A 20,403-nucleotide genomic window follows, 5' to 3' on the forward strand; every position below is an offset into this window, starting at 1 on the left:
GCGCTGAGCCTGAGATCTTGGCGTGATATAAAATGAAAAATTGCTTCTGACCCATCATTGAATTCATCAACACCTACGCCACACACTAGAACGATGTCACAACGAAAATTAGATGCAAAGAGAAGAGGCCCGCCAGATGTAAGAAAAGTACGAGGAGATACTATCGATAAAAACAAGAATGAGGAAAAAAAGTCCACGCAAATTAAATTCGAACCAATGTTGAAAATCACGGGTATCAAAGGAGATACTTAAACAAATGCTGTATGTTTTTTACTCCGCCCTATGCCGGATGGTCCGGCGTGGGGCTGGCGCTGAAGCACCTTTTCGGGGATGACAGAGTCGGCTACCGGCTTGTCTTCAAACGTCAGCAGGTCGTAAAGGGATGCGATTTGGTCTCCCTGAAGAACACGATGAGCTATCGTAGAAATTGGAGACGAGGCGAGGAGAAACAACAAACCTTCTGTTCAAGAATGTCAATGACTTCGCGCAGATGCTCTGCTAGAACGTTCCGTTTAACCACGTTCGACGCAGGGTCCATAAGCTTATACTGGTCAGCGAGCTCGGTATAGATCCTGTAAATTCGCATGATTTTCAAAATTACGAAAGGGTGCTTATCAGACCATGACGTACCCTTTATAATGCGTAAAGTCATCTTCCAGTTCTCGGAGGACCCGAACCAAAACCGTCTGTGGAGGCAGTCGGTCTCGAGGCGTACTCCGTTTGAGGAATTCTAAGTTGTAGGCATCGGTGTCTGATGCCTTGCCTTTATCGCGTCCCACGTTTGGCTCAGCTCCTTCCACCCGACCATTGCTGTCATTCCCCCCCCCCTCCTCCTCATCGTCAACGCGTGCTCTCACATCACGTCCTCGACTCGCAGGATACCATAATGGCTTCTGGGCGCCATTGCCATCCAGCGGAGAATGAGGGCGCTGTCGCTGCCGACACATCCTGCACGTTTTCTCGTTATGAGCAGGTGCGGAGAAGAACATACGCTCAAGGCGAGCACCTCGAATCTCGGGAAACGGCGTGGACGCAGGCGCGTCGGAGGATGAAGGAGGAGGAATATTCCGACCGCGTCGCCTGTGTTCATCCTTGGTCGGTGCAGGTATGTGTGACTGGTCGGCATCCAATGTGGCATTTGCGTAAATGCCGACTGCGTGGGCAGGCGTGGGTGCGGGAGGACGGGACTCGGCTGGTATCTGAGGGGGGCTGGAGAAGGGTCGACGAAGACGCTGAGACGTATGGCTGGTCGTCGGTGAGGCTGCTCGAGCTTGCTGGGGCCCAGTCCCTTTGTCTTCATTAGACGTCGAGAAATGCCTACTCCGCGCTGCGCTGCGTTCGGATCCGGACACGGAGCCAGCCACGGAAGGGGACCGCGAAGGAACTGGCGAGTTGGCGGCAGAGCGAGAGCGGGAATAAGAGTTAGAGAGGCGGGATGCCGATCGCAGTGAACGTTCAGAGCGGCGTTCCTCCACTTCCATAGAAATGCGCTCGAGCTCATCAGAGTTGACGTAGCGTCGAGTGCTGGTGCCAATGAGCTGAGAGGTGCCTGCTGTGGCCTGATCGGTTCGTATGGTTCTATCGGGGAGAGCAGTACGAGGAGAAGGCGAAACAGAAAGCCGCGATGATTCAGCAGTATCTTCCCCTGCCTCCTCACGCGTCTCCTGTTCCTGCTCGGAATCGTCTGCCCCTCCACCCTCAGTTTGCGGGTCCGCCTCTTGTGTCTCGTATGGTGTCTGCATCTGACGGTGGGGTTCCGAATCCATAATTGAGGCCTTGGTACGTTCCTGTCGGTTTCTTCGTTCGCGAAGGCCTTCTTCCACGACCCCCTTCAATACCTCGACCTCGCCGGCAACCTTTTCAACCTCAGTACGCAGGCGGTCGACCTCACGGACCTTCTCATGGAGAGTGTACGAGTCTGCCGCGCGGAGCGATCGCAGTTCATCCAGCAGACTTTGGTGGGAGGCAAGTTCGTTGGTGAGCCGCGACATGTGTGAGCGCAGTGTTGAGATGAGAGATTCCAGAGCTGGAAATCGGAGTGAGTTGCTGAGATGACAGTTCAGTGGAGGATCTAGGGTACCTTTTTTCTCTTCGACTGCTTCTTTGTATCTCTTGTGATCTTCCTCTCCATCGTCGATCATTCGTCCCTTGCCCTTCTTGAAGACCTCTGTCTCGCGCTGCTGGCGGGCAATGACGTCCTCGCGTCGTTGAACACGTTCTCGTTCCCGAGCAACTTCTTGCCTGCAAGTGTCGAGTTCACGTTCAAATTCGCGCATGCGCTTTCTTGACGTGTTGTTCTCCGCTTCCAAGTGAGCGAGCTTGTGTTGTACTTGATTTAGCGCTGTAAGTAGATGGGCTATGAAAGGCGGAGTGAGATTATATTCTTGTTGGTTTGGTCGGGATCAGCCTACCCTTGTCCCCATTGATGTCATCATCATCTGGGTAGCCATAGTACTGCAAGCCAGCCTTCACCGGACTCTCGACTGCATTCGTCAAGCCGGTGACGTCGGGTAATTGGACGATCCCGGACTTATTAGTCCGTTTGGCACTGACGAAGGGGGGTCGGGAAGAACCTGACCACAAAACGAATTAATTGACTGTGAGCTGATAAAGAGAAAGTAATTATGATGAGAACGAACCTGCGGGTGGCTTGACTCTCGCATTCACAGTGCCCTGCGGGGGCGCACCATCTTCCTGACTTGGTTCTGGGTACTGCCACCGGCTTTGCTCTGTTTCAAGCTCGCGAGCTAGGCCCCGAGCAAGCTTAGTGAATCTCGAGTTGTTAGAAGAGGGCGTTGGTGGCCGGACGGTGATTTCAGGACCGGAAGCACGAGCAGGGAGAAGGCGCGTCTTTTTCGGTTTAGGTGTGGGTTCATTCTGGTAGTCTTTCCCTCGGAAAGACAGCGACGGTTGGGAGGGTGGTGGCAATTGGTGTTCCTCTACGACATGGACGTTCGAGCCCCGTGAGCGGTGCGAACGCGTGTGGGACGGGGCAGGAGACGAGGAGCGGAAAGAGAGTTGGGGAGAGCGCGGACGTTTGGGTGAGAACGACAAATGCGACAGAGCGTCCGAAAGCTTGGGGCGGAAGGAGGTATTCGGGTCGGGCGTATCGGGCTCAGAGTTAGAGGTTGCAGAAGAGTGTGGAGAGCGCGGGGAGCGAAATCGAGCGGCTGTGGCACGAGCTTGTTGTGAGGCGAGAACGCGATCGAGGTCAGCGGGGCTATCAGCGATGAGTTGGTTATACGGCGCCTGCAGATAGTGCTTTAGCACTTGGAGCCAGATACATACGAGCCAGGAGAGCTTACGATTTGGCGAGACCGGGCGGTATCATTTTCCATGAGACTGAACTTGCTATCAATGTTGGCGACGAGGTCCTGGAGGGGGCGATCAGGATCGTATTCTGCCCCACTGAGGCTAATGTCACGGCGTATTCCCCTGCCACCGAGACCGGCGCTGATCGTAAGTGCGCTAGCATGGTGAGCAGCGGTAGACATTGTTTCCCCGCCGTACGGGTTGATGCCCTCTTCGTCGTCACCGGTACGATAAGACCATGCGTGCATATGGCTGAGGCCTTCCTCTGGATCGAAATCTTCCCGAGAGTGATCAAAGGAGGCAAAGCCAGAGAATTGTGCAGTTGGGCCAGGATGGTGCCGGGGGTATTCAATGGAGTAATCGTCATGGGCGGAGGAGAGGTGGAGGGAGAGATCTGTGTGCTGGAGGTTATGTTCGAGCTGGATGCGATGTTGCTCCTGCTCGTCGCCGGCAATGCTGAAGTCGAGGCGAGGGGTTCCCCTCATTGTGTGTATCGCTTGGGGGTGGGCGGGCGTGCGGGAGAGTGCGGCAAGACCGTCAGAGTTCAAATCCCTGAATAAGCGCCACAGAAGACGCGCCGGTCACGTGGCCGCGCACCTTTTCTCTCTTCATTTTGTCTTACTAGTACATCTTAGCCATCTTGCTTCAGCATGGAAGACAGACCGCATAAAACGCACCGGCCCCCTCAGTCTGGTCAAAAGGCGGACAAGAAGGGAAAGGGCAAGGAAAAGCAGCATGGCTTCAATGAGAAGGTCCGTTCACCCTGACCCCCGCTGCGCTCCTAGCTCACGACCCCCTCTAGGCATTTGCACCCAGGTCCGGTCGCAGAGCAGAACGTCAAGGACGGAGGACAGCCGAAAAAGATCAAACCCGTCTCCATGTTCCCCTTGTCGACCGCACCCCCGACGACCTGCCGCCCCCCGTCATCGTGGCCATCGTAGGCCCGCCTGGTGTCGGCAAAAGCACCTTGGTCAAGAGCCTAGTTCGCCGGTACACCAAGCAAACACTGTCTGAAATACGAGGACCTGTCACAGTTGTCAGCGGTAAAAAGAGACGTCTCACCTTCATAGAGTGCAACAACGACCTCAACTCTATGATCGACATCGGTAAGATTGCTGACCTTGTCCTCCTCATGATCGACGGGTCATTTGGGTTTGAGATGGTATGCCTGACCTTACCATTCAGATTTGCAATGTGTTGAGTATTTTCCAGGAAACCTTCGAATTCCTCAACGTTCTCCAAGCCCACGGCTTCCCCAAAGTTATCGGCGTTCTCACCCATCTAGACCTCATAAAAAAAGCAGCGACTCTCCGAGACACCAAAAAGGCCTTAAAAAAACGCTTCTGGACGGAAATCTACCAGGGCGCTAAATTATTCTATCTATCCGGCGTGCTAAACGGCCGATATCCAGACACCGAAATCCTCAATCTCTCCCGTTTCGTGAGCGTCATGAAGTTCCGCCCTCTCGTCTTCCGAAATGCCCACCCATATCTCCTCGCCGACCGCTTCGAAGATCTTACTCCTCGCGAGGATGTCCGACTCTCCAAGGGAAAATGCGATCGCACTGTCACGATGTACGGGTATTTGAGGGGCACAAACTTGCGCGCAGGGACGAAGGTGCATATTCCAGGTGTTGGTGATCTTGATATGAAGGGAGTGACAATGCTGGGGGATCCGTGCCCGCTCCCAGACGCAGATTCGGAGAAGAGGAGGAAGCTGAGCGAGAAGAAGAAGCTATTGGTTCATGCGCCAATGAGCGATGTGGGCGGGGTCATGTACGATAAGGATGCGGTTTGGGTAAACGTACCTGGCAGTTTCACGAGAGGAAATACTGATGGTGAGTGCTGACTTTGAGACTAGGTTCGAAGTGACTGAACTCATCGAGCACCCAGTTCCACAGGGGGAGGGGGAGCAGATGGTAATGGACCTTCAAGATGTAGATGAGACGCTCGAAGACGTTGTTGCTCGGAGCCATATTCGGCTTCTTGGTTCCTCTTCCCGGAATTTGATTGTAGATCCTTCATCGAGTCGTTCTGTGGAAGAAGTCGACGATGACGATGACGATGACGATGACGATGACGACGACGACGACGACGACGACGGCCCCGACGGCGGTGAGAGTGAAGATGAGAGCGAGGGCGAGGATGCAGCAGGGACTGAGCATGGGTCGGAGGGAGAGATGGATGAGTGGGAAGTGAGAGAAGATGAAGAGGGCCCGCATACAGATGATCATGGACGCTCAATACGCCGAACGGTGCATCGGTCGACCGAGAGGCTGATGGGTATCCGGGAGCGTGATCGTGGCGACGTTGCGTACGCCGACAGCGATTCGGACTTAGGTGAAGAAGAAGATGACGAGGGTGCTGGTGGGAGCCGAGTTCGGTTTGCTGAAGATCCAGCGGACGCTGATATTCCAAGCGAGGAAGAAGATGAGGCCGATGTAGAGATGGACGAGGACGAAGACATCCCGAAGTGGAAGCAGAACCTAACGGAGCGCGCGGCAACGTCTTTCGAGCTAACATCGCGGCGGAAGAAGCGTGAGGACTGGACAAAACTGATCTACTCGAGCGCCTTGACGCCCACACAAATATTACATGAGGGCTCACACACATCAATAGAGGATGGTGAGGGTGGAGACGAGGACGACTTCTTTCAGGTGAAGAAGAGCACGGATACAGTGGAGGAGGTATTCGATATGACCAAGGACCCGACTGATCCCGAGGAGCTCAAGGAATGGGAGAACATCGAGATGTTGGATTCGATACGACATCTATTTATCACAAGCCACGATCAAGGCGAGAAAGATGGACCTGAGGGCGGAGAAGAGCACGATGATGCGGAAGATGGCAGCGAAGAGGAGGGCGATAGAGTTGATGGAGAGATGCCTCTGGACTCAGAGTCAGCTCGCGCAGCTTCTTTAGCTGCCAAGAAGGAGGCTCTCAAACGGAAGTTCGACGAGCAATACGACGATCCAGAGACGTCGAAGCAGGACTTCTACGATGAGAAGAAGGATGAAATTGCTCGTCAACAAACGCTCAATCGGGAAGAGTTCCAAGACGTTGACGCGGAAACGCGTGCCCTTGTCGAGGGTTACCGTCCTGGGTCGTACGTCCGAATCGAAATGGCGAATGTCCCGTGCGAGATGGTCGAGCACTTTGATCCTCGGAGGCCGCTCATCATCGGTGGGCTACTCCCTGCTGAGGAGCGTTTTGGGTTCATCCAGGTTCGCATCAAGCGTCATCGATGGTATGCGCGCACGCTCAAGACCAATGATCCGCTCATCTTCAGCCTGGGATGGCGCCGGTTCCAGTCAATCCCTATATATTCCTTGGACGACCATTCTATCCGGATGCGCATGCTCAAGTACACACCAGAGCACATGCATTGCTATGCCACATTTTATGGCCCCGTTGCGCTCCCTAACACCGGCTTCTGTGCATTCAACTCCCTGGGCCCAGACTCGGCTGTATTCCGGATTTCTGCCACAGGAGTCGTTTTGGATATTGACCGCTCGACGAAGATAGTAAAGAAACTCAAACTTACTGGTGCACCATACAAGATCTTCAAGAACACCGCGTTCGTGAAGGACATGTTCACCTCCGCTCTCGAGGTCGCCAAGTTCGAGGGTGCAAATATTAGAACTGTGTCGGGCATTCGCGGACAAGTTAAGAAAGCCCTACCGAAACCTGATGGGGCATTCCGAGCGACGTTCGAGGATAAGGTCCTAATGAGTGGTATGTCTGTCTTCGATGCACTGAAGTTTGAGTGGTTAGCCTGATATCTTTCGCTCAGATCTAATCTTCCTTCGTGCTTGGTATTCAATTCAACCACGCAAGTTCTATAATCCTGTCACGTCGTTGCTCTTATCGAACGACTCAGGCTGGGCTGGCATGCGTCTGACTGGCCAGGTACGGCGGGAGCAGGGCCTCAATGCTCCGCAGCCAGTAAATTCTACATATAAGTCAATCACACGACCAGGGCGGCGTTTCAACACACTCAAGGTTCCTCGCAAACTCCAGGCGTCCCTTCCGTATGCTTCAAAGCCGAAGCTCATGAAACCTCAGCGGAAAGAGACGTACCTCCAGAAGCGCGCAGTCGTGCTCGAGCCCGAAGAGAAGAAAGCGATCGCGGTGATGCAGCAGATCCGAGCGATTCGCAAGGATCAAGTGGCGCGGAGGAGAGAGAAGCAGAACGTGAGGAAAGAGGACAGGCGGAAGAAGCTTGAGAAGGACGAGGCGAGGAAGAGCGAGAAGAAGAGAGAGGAAAGGAAAGAACACATGCGGATCGCGGGGATCAAGAGTAAACGAGAAACAGAGAGGGAGGAGGGAGGGAGTAGGAAGCGAAGGAAGACATGATCACTTTTAGCCGTTCGTAGCTTGTCCGTTGACCTGGCTTTCTGTTACCTGCTTATTTGTGGCCCCTCCATGCCGACGATTTTTGATCCTAGCACACTCGATTCTTAGTGCATTCTCAGGATCCTCAGGTACTCTGTTTCCTCTTTTGATGTACGTTGATGTCGATCGCGACACTGGGTGGTTGAAAAATTGAGCAATCAAGGATAAACATGTTAGAAAAACTAGCCCCATGGGAAAGAAAGTCTTATGCGATAATGGACAACAGGTTTGATATTCTGCCAACAAGGTCTGCGCTGGTCTGCGCTAGTGCAGCCGGCACTTTCCCGTGCCATAACTTAGATGCAGGTGGATGTTATGTAATCGTCCTTTCTACGACGACGACGATGTCCAAGGTATCCTTCACCATTCGTCGTCCAGCACCTCCACCTCGCTCGATAATCAGACACTCAAGCGAGGAAATTATAGACTCGAACGTGGCAATTATAGACTCGAGCGACGAGGATGAGCCTCAAGGGCCGCTCGTCATTCCCGCGCTCCAAAACCGTGATTGGCGCGAGATGGCTCGGAAACGCCGAGCTGGTTTATCTTATGTTCCACCAAGTGGCCAGGTGGGAGTTGGAAAGGATGGAAGCGTTGGAGGTTTAGGCACCAGAGACACCATCAATTCCGGTGTGCAGTTAGAAGGACTGCAGGCGCCTCGCAAACGGCCAAAGACAGAGTCAGATGAAAACGACGCAGGATCTAAAGATCATCTGCTACAGGAGGGTGTGGCAGGAGCGAAAGATGCCGCAGAAGTAAAGGAGGGAGAGACAGATGAAGAACGTGCCATTCGCGCGGTGCTTGCAAGCGCTCGAGGCGAAACTCGCGAGGGTGGACCTCACATCGACATCATTCCTGCAGGAGGAAACGAGTGGGGACGTAGGCCAACCGAAGACGACGCGTTCAAGCAGGACGTTGACGCCCTGCCCGATGAAGCAACGCTAGATGATTACGAGCGCGTCCCCGTTGAGCAGTTCGGCGCAGCGCTGTTGCGTGGGATGGGTTGGAAGGAAGGAACGGCAGCGAGCAAGAAGAAGAAAGGGCCCGTCGAACCATGGCTCCCGCAGGCTCGACCAGCGCTGTTGGGTATCGGTGCTAAGGAGCGTGAGGCTTTGGACGATGGAAGCATGCGGAAGGCGAAGGGTCGGCCGGATAAGAGGTACGTGCCTGTTGTCAGACAGGGGAGGGACGAGGGGAGAGCCTCGTCATCTCGGTCACAGCCCCCTTCTGGCACGAACTCGCATCGGTCGTCTCGGTCACAGTCGCCCAGTCGGAGAAGTCGAAAAGAGAGCGACTACGAGCAGGATCGTGACCGTCCTGGGGACCGGAAACGCGAGCGGGAGCGGGATCGTGGAAGCGAAAGAAGAAGTGAGCAACACGAGCGCGACGTCTACCAGAAGGATCAACGTAGGAACGGGAGACACGAGGAGTATCGCGGCGATAGGGATAAGCACAGAGAGCGTTCAGGTCGAAATTGATAGGGAGCTCTCATGGCGTCTTATGCCAGCCTATGTGCCTTTCACCGAGGTGCGAAGTCCTACCGGGAATGATTCAACCTGTGAGGGCCGGTTGCGCATTGCTGCCGTGCGGAAGACGGTGGACGAGCTGAAGGATACCACAACGCTCGTTCAGGGATCAATGTACGTTTCTGCGATTTCATTGTATTGTGACAGTGCCAACGGATAGACACATGCAAATGACGTGCATGCTGCAGCTGGATAGAGCCTAAGGATGGATATGCTTCACATTTGTTAACGTACGCTTTCCCTTCCGAATATCTCTGACCATCCTCAAGCGGTCGTATTCCTTCGTCGTAGCATTTTATGAAACGGCACATACAAGCAAGAGTTTGTGTCTGGTACGTTTTCCTTAGACGCTGTATCTCGAAGCACATATGGTCAAGGGGATACTCAATGCTTCATGGAATGCGGCCATATTGATGCTAGTGAGTGGACCGGCTTACAGTTATCACAGTGAAACAGGACAAATCTGATGCGATGCGGACTGATTGCGTGTTAACATCACCTGCCAAGACGATGATGATGGTCCAAAGGTTTCAGATCTTTCAGGGCTGAATCACTTCCCTCTAGTGTCCCAGAGAAATACTTATTCAGGATGGGACTTCACATGTTCACAGCTAATACCGACTGACTGATGCATACCATACTAATAGTTATAAAAAGCAGATAAATAAACAGCTCCCCCAAATACGCAACGCTCGTGAAAGTCGTGTAAGGTCGTTATAACATGAAAGGTCGTACAAAGCACGGAACCTCGAGATCTCGATGATCGACAGCCTAAGCCCCCGTCACCTATTTATGCTGCATGCTGTCACCTGCCTTCTGCCTCACATCTTGCCAAAAAGAATCCCACTGGTTGTCTTGTACTATTGCCGTTTCCTTTGCGCGAGTCGGAGAAACCCTAGAGCTTGAAATCGGCATGCCTTGAGGCTTGAACACATTCTGTTGAGCTACTGCAATGCGATCAAGAGCATGTATAAGCGAAGGTGTCATTGGGACTGCTCCGGGTGGTGTATCTTGTCCCTTCGTGGAACCGGCGCGCATGAGGAATGGCGGGCTCCAGCCTGGAGTGTCGCGCGAACGCTTCGCGGCAGACACAGTCACGTCTTCCTCGTCATCGAAATAATCAAGCCTACCATTGTTCTTGATGTAGCTCGGCGATGCAACGTCCTCTGACGAAAGAGCCTTGTCTTCGTGTCTGTCAAATGTATGGGATGTTGAAGCATCGGTGAGCGTTTTGGACATGCTCGAATGAGTGGATAGGCGACGTTTTGGAGGGGAGGCAGAGAGAGCGTCGTCGATTTTCGTGCTAGCGTCGTTGTCGGAATCTGAATCCAAGTCTGACGTGGTCCTGGTGATAGGACGGAATTTTACTGCTTCACGCTTGCGTTGTGTAGTACTCTCTGTGTTTGCAGGCGCCATGATGCGCGCGAGAGGCCAATGAGAGTGCTTTCTCAGAACACCAGGTCGCTGGCTATACGTTAAAGAAGATTCGACTGAGGCTTTCTCGAGGGCGAAACCACGTTGATGAACCATGGTGGGCACGCGAGAATTTGGCAACGACGGTTGAAAGTGCTTGGAGTCATCACCTGGAGTGGAGAAGAGCAGCGAAGACGATGGGGACGAGCGATGGGAGGGTCTGAAAAGACGGTCCCAGAAGGAGGAGAGCGGTTGGAAGGTCCCAGAGCGATCAGAGGCGTTTGGGAGAGCAGTGGTATAGTCCGCTAGGTACGCGTCCCATTTCTTGATAGAGATAATATGTGAGTTCTCATCATATAAACTGTGGGAAAGGGGCATGTACCTGGTCCGGGTTTGCTCCATAGATTCGCCTCAATGTCCAATCAGCCAGGCAGCCTAAGGTCAGTATCAGCCAGAATCCAGCGCTCAGCCCATGCTCTGCGCTTGTGCCCCAACTATTGCCATCACTAATCCAGAGGCGTTCCCAGGTGTTTCCCCAGGCAGGAACCTGCGCGAGAAGGGCGATAGACATGATGATACCGAATGCACCGGAGGCACTCGCAGCAAGACGGAGAGAAGCATGTCGTGTGCGATCGAAGGGAAGGATCGTGAGTACAAATAAGACAGGTAGAAGAAGCGCGAATAAAATGCGACGAGTAAGAAGGGACGGGTGGAGCGTGATGCTTAAGGCAAGTGCGAGGGATGTACTACAATTAAGAGAGTTAATGGAAATCTGAACTGAGAGCTAAACAACATACCCCCCAGTGATTCCTCCCAGGGCAAGAGAAAGGATGCTGAATCGGCCTCCGAAGATGGCGATAGGAAGGGAGGAAAGGAGCCAAACCGCGAGGAAAGACTTGGACGTAAGGGACGGCGACGAGGTGTCGTTTGGAATGAGCAAAGAGAGAAAGGTTGAAAGGTGAACTGTGAATCGTTGGAGTGAAAGTCCATACGGGGATATGTGAATAGGACATACGGCCGAAGACATATCCTATCGCGAGACCACCGATGCCCCCTTCAAGGTAAAAGTGCGAAACCTTTTTCTGTTTGACGTTGACAGACGCAGGCATCTGAAGAACATCGTTGCGAGGTGCAAACGATCGTGTGCGATCGAGTGTGAGGAAAGCACCTGCGAAGGTGAGGAGGAAAGAGAGAAAAAGTAGGGGAAGGGTGTAGGCGAGGATATATGCCGTCGAAGGAAGGAGGTCTGTGAGCGTTACTGTGCTGTTCATGTCGTGTCGTTACTGTTGCAGAAGAAAAAGACGATCAGTGCGAGACTGAGAGGACGGACGTCGTCGACGCCTTGCGAGAATCTTGCGAGGCCTGGAAGATACAAGCGGTGAAACCCGGACATGATAGGGCTTCGCTCAGCTGAGCAACCCCACGGAGCCCCACGGTTGCTCGGTAACGTTATTATGATACCCCATATTCAAGACACTCCCCCGTGTCTTTCTCCGTCTTCAAGCATACTTACCCATGCTCTCCATCCTAACATATCGCGCTCTCCTCACTCGGACGGCAGTTCATTCGAGACGCCTTGTTCATCGCGATGTCGAACAGGGTATGCCGCCCCCACTACGCGGTACACGCGTCCTTGATCTCACAAGGGTCCTTGCCGGGCCCACTGCGACCATGCTACTCGCCGATCTTGGAGCAGACGTCATCAAGGTCGAGGAAGTCACTCGTGGCGATGATACCCGTTGAGTTTCGAGCTCTCTGACATGCATTGGTGCTCACTCATGACTTGCCAAATGCACGACTATTCTAGGGTCGTGGAACCCACCATCTGCTCCTCTTTCTCCAGACGCCCCGACCGAGTCTTCTCATTTACCGCCAGAGTCTGCTTATTTCCTCGCCGCTAACAGGAACAAGCGTTCCATCACTGTCAACTTTAAGGCTCCGGAAGGCCTCGACATTATACGCAAACTTATCGCGCAGTCGGATGTACTTGTTGAAAACTACATCCCAGGAAAACTGTCTTCCATGGGGCTTGGATACGAGGATTGCAAGAAGATAAATGAGAGACTCATTTATACCTCGATCACTGGTGCGTTTGTATATGTATTATCCGATTCGTCGCCTCTGAACCCCGCTCTCCCGGGATCGAAGGATACGGCCAGACTGGTCCATATAGAGAGGCTGCTGGGTACGACGTGGTCATCGAAGGAGAGGCGGGTCTTATGCACATGTACGTCCTTCGATATGCATCAGCGGAATGTTCTTACGGCGTTTGCTATGTGAACAGCACCGGCGAACCTGATCGTGCGCCTTCCAAGGTTGGCGTTGCAGTGACTGATATTGCGACGGGCCTCTATGCGCACGGGGCTATCATGGCTGCGCTGCTTTCTCGCCAGCAGACGGGTCGTGGCGTCTGGATCGATTGTAGCCTGTTCGATTCACAGGTAAGCATCCGAGGAAACGTGACTGAACTTCACGTATATGTTCAGGCTCACAGTGATTCAAGGTTGCCGGATTGGCAAACATTGCATCGAATTACCTTGTTGCCGGCCAAGAGGCCGGAAGGCATGGGACATCTCATCCATCCATCGTGCCCTACCAAGTATTTTCCTGCAAGGACGGATACATCATGATAGGTGCTGGAAATGACCGCCAGGTGTGTTTTCTACTGCCATATCATCGAATTTTACATGGTTTGACCAATCGTTTCTAGTTTGGAAAGCTCGCCGACAGGGTCTTCAACCAGCCAGAATTGAGCACTGACCCTCGGTTTGTTAACAATGCTGCGCGAGTTGCTAATCGTGATGCTCTCGTCGCTATCATTACGGACAATCTCATGAAAGAGACAAGAGAACACTGGTTAACGAAGTTTATCGGGCTTGGGTATGCATATTACCTTGATCTTACCGATTTAACCGTATATTGACAGGGTCGGCAGGATACCTTTTGGTCCTATCAATAATATCAAGCAGACATTTGAGCATCCCCAAGGTAAGGCCCGCAATGTGGTAGTGGAAATAGAAGTGAGCTTCAGTCAGCCATTCTTCACCACAAAAGATGAAATAACAGTGTGACAATTGTAGCATCCACGGGCCGGTAAAATCAGCTTGGTAGCACCGGCGGTAATGTATAATGGTAAAAGAATGCCTGTACAAAGGCCTCCTCCATGGCTTTCACAGCATACTAGTGAGGTCAGTTTTGTGTTACATTATAACCATAGCTCCTAGGTTTATATTTGAACAGGTTCTTGTAGAGCTTGGTTATAGTCAGAAAGATATTGCCAAGTTAAGAGAAAAAAGAGTAGTCTAAAAGTGCACATTGGTTAATTTGATTTGTATTTTTTTTTTTATAAGATTAGTTTTTCTTAAAAAGAAATGTTCTTGGTAAGGTGCTTTGTGTGGCTGTGTTATGAAGTTTAAAGGATTTTCTTGGATGAAAATCAAATTATTGGCACTTGCTGATATTTGCTAACCTTATCCAAGCATCAATTGATCATGAATGCTGGCAATCATAAACAAATAAGCTTTGAACAAGTAAAATTAGAGCAGAGAAAATACAGCATTAGCTCAGAAATACCAACAATTGCCAATAGTTTGAGGGAAATACATAGTGAGAAACATTAGTGTAAGCTAGAATTTGTTAACTTATAACAACAATTCCTAGTAATATCTAGTAGTTTCTGATAATTGTTCAAGAAGTAATGATTTACTATTAGAATAGGGGGTTTGAATTGATTTTTGTCTGGTATGGTCCCTTATACTATGCCATTGGAATGTTATGCTTATAACTATAATATTAGCAAAAGTGCCCAACTGTTACGAACTGCTTGTTTGGTAACCCCAAGAGTAGGAGGTTCTTCCCTAGGTTGCTTGTGGAGGAAGAGTGGAATGATGGTCTCGACTTTACGTGTAGCACAGCAGCCAAATATATATTGCAGCGACGGCAATAAGAACAAACATCTGTATGTGAGGATACAGAAAGAACAAAGACTGTGGTTTGAAAACCACAGTAGAACAAAGAGAATAGACTAAAGATCCTTAGCCTATTTTATGGGCCTTTTATACTACTTTAGGAAAGGGTGTGAGAATACCATATATGTATCCATAGGTATTCTCTAAGTCGTTTCTCTCTCAGAATGACTACTCTTGCTTTTCTGCTTGTCTCTTTCTGACCAAGAGGACAAGAAGCTCCATGCCCATGTGTGAGTAGTTTGTAAGGCGGGAAAGGATGCCCGCTGCAACAGGCTTGTGATACTCGACCAGTGATGGATGATCTGCTGGGAGTAAATGACCAAAGATGATATCTGTACCTTTATGTATGCTCCAGGGTATGAGGCCGCCTGGTAGTTGTGATAATTGTATCAGAATAGACCGCTGTAAAGGCCCGATAAGTTGTGATCATAACAATACCCCCTTTCTACATCCTATTTACCTAGTAAGACAACACCTTGCGTTTCATCGCCACTCCATATATGATTTGCTTTCTTAAATCAACATTGTATCGACTGGATGCGTCTTCTGGGATATGACTGCATTTTCTGGGAGGAAGACTGACTTACATCATTTGATCCTCTAGGAGTTTTCCATCTCTGTTGAGCTATTTGTTTGTCGTCTGTTAGGATGTTCCAAACCCCTTACCCATAGGATGTTCTTCCTTCACCCGTCAATTTGTTTTGCCATGGGTCCCTGCCTAATGGTCTTACTCCAGTTCGCCCTAGAACGACATCAAGAAAGGCATATGAATGCGAGTGGTAGATGGATGAGTAAAAACTCAAGCATGTGGGTTCTAATTCATGTCATCAATTTCTTCTTTTTCCTTCTCCAAGGGCTAAACCTCAGTGTTTCCAGGATAGTCGTTTATCCCTGTGATTGTTGTTTCCTCTTGACGACAAGTGGTGTCCACGGACAAGTAGGTTGATCACTTTACAAAGGCTTAGGCCTACTTCTCCAGACTACCAGCATGTCGTCCCAAGCAGGATTGTTCTCATACAGTGAGCTTATCTCTGGTTGAGGTCCTAGCCAATCCCAAGCAGTATTGCTCTCATATGGTGAGCTCATCTCCAGTGAGGTAGTATTGGCTACCAGAGTTTGTTTGTCACAAACATGGGCCTATGGTGGGGAATACTACATGTAGTGTTGGGTTCGAGGCAAGGATGTGAAGAGAATCAGACTAGAAGGGCGCAGTAAGGAGACAGGAGGAGTCTGACTCCTTCTCCAAGACTGCCCATTCACATACACAAATAGACATCAAGACCACAGCTGATGTATTTGTTGAGTCTGCAAGATATATCCACAATGGTAGTTTAAACATCATTCTGGACATTTGCTAGTTTAACGTCATGGTGGATGCTTGTAGTTTAAGGTCAATTGCGAACCCATTAAGGTGCCCTGCGCTGCCCGATAGTTTATATTTCAAGGTCATTTCAGACCTTCTTTATCATCAACATGGAAGATCTGTAAGGGAAGATGTTTCTACATGCTGGACTATTCATCGGTTATGTGCATAGGGCCATAGACCAGACTTTGCCTTCCCAGATTCCACTGAGGCATGATGGGAACAGTTTATACTATATCAAACCGGATAACTTGTAATGCCTCAAGATTATAAGACCACTCAATTTAATGCCATGAGGTAGGTGACTGCTATTGTCTGACTGTGTCCCTTGAGTCACAATAGACTTGGCCTTCCGAGGATGAAGGTATTTTACTGTCATTTCAGACATTTATCATCGTCATTTTCATCAAAAATGACATTGATACAATCCCTGTGGAAACATCTGGAAAACCACCCCCTTGTATTAGCTCCGGATTATATCTAATAGTGTCTAAAAGTATCTAAGAGTGTTAATAGCATCTAAAAGTATCTAATTTCCTAATTGGGAGCAACATATTATGAGCATTGGATTGGTTTATAATTTTATAATATTAGCACTAATTCCATACCAAGAAGTCTTTAATTAGCAGTAGAAAATAGTAAGTACTACTGCTTTATCAGCGAGAAGGTAAAGATGTGGCACATTCTATACTATTTCATCACATTACTCTTCTTCATATATGCCTGCACCATTATCTTGTAGCTCTTTTGCTGACTTTCTAGCTGCCTTTACAAGGGACATAGAAAGAGAGAAATATGCATTGATGCCCCCAGCCACTTTGTTGGCAGCTTAGCAGCTGCCACAAGAGACTATAAAGACCTCAGTACCTTGGCCTCATTTGGAAAACCACCCCTTTGTATTAAGCTCTAATTAGTTCTATTTATGCATAATTAAGAACAATTAGGATTAGACATTTTTAGCTTACCCCCCCTCTAAACCTGTTCAAATTAGACATAATTTTCCTAAATTAGGAATTATTAGGATTGATTATAACTTGAAATTTTGGAAAAATCATCACAGTTCTCATAGCCTTCTTATAGAGTCATGTCTATTAGAGCACTAGTTCAATACCTAAACACAGAATATATCTTATAACAAACTTGCCTTCTGCCAAAGTTGAACCAATAACCTTATGTATGCAAGCACCTAGGACAGATGCTCTAAGCCACTAAGCCACAAGGTCTAAGATATAAACTTGGTAATCTACATAAGTAGACATAATATAGGCAACCTCAACATCTCTGATTTTATTTAACATTTATCTTTCCTCTATCTTATAAATAAATAGGTTAATAAATACCTAAAAAGTCAGGTCTTTCAGGATTTAGTTTAAACACCAGCTAAGAAGATAATAAACCAATGGAAAATAAATAATACACTTTATATAGGATAAAAATAAATTATGGCACTTATACAATTTAGACTGAGAATGTGTAAAACTATGATTGAGTGTAATATTTAATGGGACTCTACTAGTATAGACAATGCTACCTGAATTTGCAAATTTGATCAAAAACATGATTATGAATAATCAAGATCCAATAAGAGAGAGGGGTTTTCCAAATAGCCACCAGTGAGGTAGAGGGTGGGGACAAGAGTATATGTATGGCATGCCTATATATAAATAAGCACAAGATTGTTGGAGGTGATCTTAATATGCTTAATGCATATATTTCCTATATGGCAGGCAAATATATCATTCTGGCACCACATACCAATATGACTGTCTTTTCCATAGCCTAATAGCTAGAGGAAAACACCAAGTTTGAGCATCTTCTGTATAACAAGGCAATAAACAATATAAATAGTGCTAAAAATTGTAATATCAATAGTGATGATGATTGTGTGCTGCACAAGACAGTATTAATCACTGTACTAATAGACAAGGTCTATAAGGCTGCATATAGCATATCCCTAAGTCCAACCCACATGTTATGTCCTATAATGACCAGTAGCAGGCATTGGCCAACAATGACAACTTTAATGATCTTGTGTGCAAGGACAAGGTACCTAGATCTTCATAGCCTTTTGTGGCAGCTTCCAAGCTGCCAACAAAGTGGCTGGGGGCATCAATGCACATTTCTCTCTTTCTATATCCCTTATAAAAGCAGCTGGAAAGTCAGCAAAAGAGCTACAAGATAATGGTATAGGCATATATAAAGGAGAGTAATATGCTGAAATAGTATAGAATGTGCCACATCTTTACCTTCTTACTGATAGAGCAGTAGTATTTACTATTTCCTACTAATAATTAGAGACTTCTTAGTATAGAATTAGTACTAATATCATGAAATTAGAAACCAATCCAATGCTCACAATGTGTTGCTCCCAATTAAGAAATTAGATACTTTTAGATGCTATTAATACTTTTAGATACTTTTAGACACTATTAGATATAATCCAGAGCTAATACAAGGGGGTGTTTTTCCAGATGAAGCAGGTTGGATATGAAAGTGATTCAGGAATCTGCTTCGAAAGGAGGTAGAGTTGGCGAGGATGGCCTTTTGAGCACTTCTGGCTCTAAGCCATCCATCTATTTCACAGGCCATATTAATCCAGTCTTGGATTTTGTCCTTTGGTTGGACTTCCTTGTCATAGATTTTGTCCATGACACGCGGGTCTAGCTCACATTGGAAGTAGGGGACTTGCTCCTTTTTGGAGATGTCAGCATTGGCAGCAATGAGGATGAATTGGTCAGAGTACTTGTCAACCATCATCTTTTCTTGGGAGAAGGCCATGAGCATGCTTTGCGCTTTGTCGGTCTTACCTGTCTCCCTAAACTGTAGTTTGAATTTTGCTCAAAAGTTCACCCAGGTGCCTAGGTCAGTGGGAGGATCCGCTCCCACTGTTTTGAGGAGAAAGTTCTCTGCCCAAGCTCCTGCCATGCTGTATCTCATGCATGAGAGCACAAGGAATATTTTGTCCTGATCGGTCTTGTACTGGTCAGACTCTGCTGCAAAAAGAAGGAGGCATTGGAGCATGAATTTCTGGGATTCAATGCGGTCACCTATGTAATTGTCTGGGAGTTTGACTTTTCCTCTTCTGGGTTGTACAGTCATGGAAGGGATGTTTGTAGAAGTCGATGCTTGTCCCGACATGTTGACGAGTGGTTGGTTTTGGGTATTGATTGGTGTTTGGTCTGGTGATGGGTTGGAGTCTGATTGAGAGGCTGATTCCTCTTGCTCCGATTCATTGGGGATTTCTGGTTCCAGATCTCTCAACTGGGGTGCAGGATCCCAACGGTTCTCTATTTTGTTTCAAATGAACTCTTCCTCTGTTCTATCGTCAAATGTGAAGTAATAACACCCATTTTGGTATGAGCAGTTATCATGGTTGGGTGGAGTGTCTCTGTTGGTGTCTTTATAGAACCAACGGCCTCCTTATTGCCGAATAGGGCAATTGTTATAACAGAACTGGTTATTTATATATCTAGTGTCAGGGGGGTAGTTTTGGCCTAGGTCTTTCTCCAGGGTGTGTGCAGTAACACTTGCTTAATGGGGGTCTATATCCCCACTAAGTAAGGTTGTGAGAGAGGGTGTGGCAGCAAGATAGAGTGCGAGCAAGGTAGGGGCAGAAGAGTCTATTCTAGTATTACGAACTGCTTGTTCGGTAACCCCAAGAGTAGGAGGTTCTTTCCTAGGTTGCTTGTGGAGGAAGAGTGGAATGATGGTCTCGACTGTACGCGTAGCACAGGAGCCAAATGTATATTGCAGCGACGGCAATAAGAACGAAGTTCTGTATGTGAGAATACAGAAAGAACAAAGACTGTGGTTTGAAGACCACAGTAGAATGAAGAGAATAGACTAAAGATCCTTAGCCTATTCTATGGGCCTTTTATACTACTCTAGGAAAGGGCGTGAGAATACCATATATGTATCTGTAGGTATTCTCTAAGTCGTTTCTCTCTCAGAATGACTACTTTTGCTTCTCTGCTTGTCTCTTTCTGACTAAGAGGACAAGGAGCTCCATGCCCATGTGTGAGTAGTTTGTAAGGCGGGAAAGGATGCCCACTGCAACAAGGCTTGTGATACTCGACCAGCGATGGATGATCTGCTAGGAGTAAATGACCAAAGATGATATCTGTACCTTTATGTATGCCTCAGGGTATGAGGTCGCCTAGCAGTTGTGATGATTGTACCGGAATAGACTGCCGTAAAGGCCCGATAAGTCATGATCATAACACCAACTATAGTCATAGATAATTATTGATGACCATTTGTAAACCTGAGGCTTACTACATAACACCTTAATACCATCCACATATCTTCTTATCCTTTTCTGGAAATGTCATATATCTCTTACTTATAGCCATGCTCTTGTACATACTTACCACTCTATTTCTATACTCACTTTGACACTTACCCTCAATATCTAGATTATTATTAGC

The 20,403-nt window shown here is 48.6% G+C and overlaps 6 protein-coding genes across 6 annotated transcripts; 3 read left to right on the top strand and 3 right to left on the bottom strand.

Annotated features, from left to right (window-relative positions):
* Positions 1-48: 48 nt before the first annotated feature.
* HETIRDRAFT_434337 (uncharacterized protein) lies at positions 49-3,797 on the bottom strand (the record flags this gene model as incomplete). Its single annotated transcript, XM_009548320.1, has 7 exons — positions 49-398; positions 458-572; positions 631-2,026; positions 2,081-2,356; positions 2,412-2,573; positions 2,640-3,249; positions 3,306-3,797. The coding sequence occupies 7 exons, from the start codon at positions 3,795-3,797 to the stop codon at positions 249-251; spliced, it is 3,201 nt and encodes a 1,066-aa protein (XP_009546615.1). The 3' UTR covers positions 49-248.
* Positions 3,798-3,962: 165 nt separating this feature from the next.
* Positions 3,963-7,837, top strand: HETIRDRAFT_475551 (uncharacterized protein; the record flags this gene model as incomplete). The annotated part of the gene is made up of 6 exons (XM_009548321.1): positions 3,963-4,064; positions 4,115-4,435; positions 4,525-5,149; positions 5,205-5,478; positions 5,638-7,046; positions 7,105-7,837. 6 exons carry the CDS (start codon positions 3,963-3,965, stop codon positions 7,665-7,667), a joined length of 3,294 nt encoding a protein of 1,097 aa, XP_009546616.1. The 3' UTR covers positions 7,668-7,837.
* Positions 7,838-8,050: 213 nt separating this feature from the next.
* Positions 8,051-9,264, top strand: HETIRDRAFT_475553 (uncharacterized protein; the record flags this gene model as incomplete). The annotated part of the gene is made up of 1 exon (XM_009548322.1): positions 8,051-9,264. One exon carries the CDS (start codon positions 8,051-8,053, stop codon positions 9,182-9,184), a length of 1,134 nt encoding a protein of 377 aa, XP_009546617.1. The 3' UTR covers positions 9,185-9,264.
* On the bottom strand, positions 9,250-12,038 carry HETIRDRAFT_445007 (uncharacterized protein; the record flags this gene model as incomplete). Its single annotated transcript, XM_009548323.1, has 5 exons — positions 9,250-10,969; positions 11,028-11,391; positions 11,443-11,608; positions 11,661-11,813; positions 11,930-12,038. 5 exons carry the CDS (start codon positions 12,036-12,038, stop codon positions 10,019-10,021), a joined length of 1,743 nt encoding a protein of 580 aa, XP_009546618.1. The 3' UTR covers positions 9,250-10,018.
* Positions 12,039-12,247: 209 nt separating this feature from the next.
* On the top strand, positions 12,248-13,951 carry HETIRDRAFT_427231 (uncharacterized protein; the record flags this gene model as incomplete). Its single annotated transcript, XM_009548324.1, has 9 exons — positions 12,248-12,383; positions 12,453-12,731; positions 12,794-12,872; positions 12,930-13,086; positions 13,149-13,298; positions 13,356-13,525; positions 13,572-13,665; positions 13,726-13,833; positions 13,886-13,951. 9 exons carry the CDS (start codon positions 12,248-12,250, stop codon positions 13,949-13,951), a joined length of 1,239 nt encoding a protein of 412 aa, XP_009546619.1.
* A 4,863-nt stretch (positions 13,952-18,814) lies between these two features.
* On the bottom strand, positions 18,815-19,114 carry HETIRDRAFT_101424 (uncharacterized protein; the record flags this gene model as incomplete). The annotated part of the gene is made up of 1 exon (XM_009548325.1): positions 18,815-19,114. One exon carries the CDS (start codon positions 19,112-19,114, stop codon positions 18,815-18,817), a length of 300 nt encoding a protein of 99 aa, XP_009546620.1.
* Between the last annotated feature and the right edge of the window lie 1,289 nt (positions 19,115-20,403).

The sequence above is a fragment of the Heterobasidion irregulare genome (genome assembly GCF_000320585.1).
Source record: "Heterobasidion irregulare TC 32-1 unplaced genomic scaffold scaffold_05, whole genome shotgun sequence".
Taxonomy (NCBI): domain Eukaryota; kingdom Fungi; phylum Basidiomycota; class Agaricomycetes; order Russulales; family Bondarzewiaceae; genus Heterobasidion; species Heterobasidion irregulare.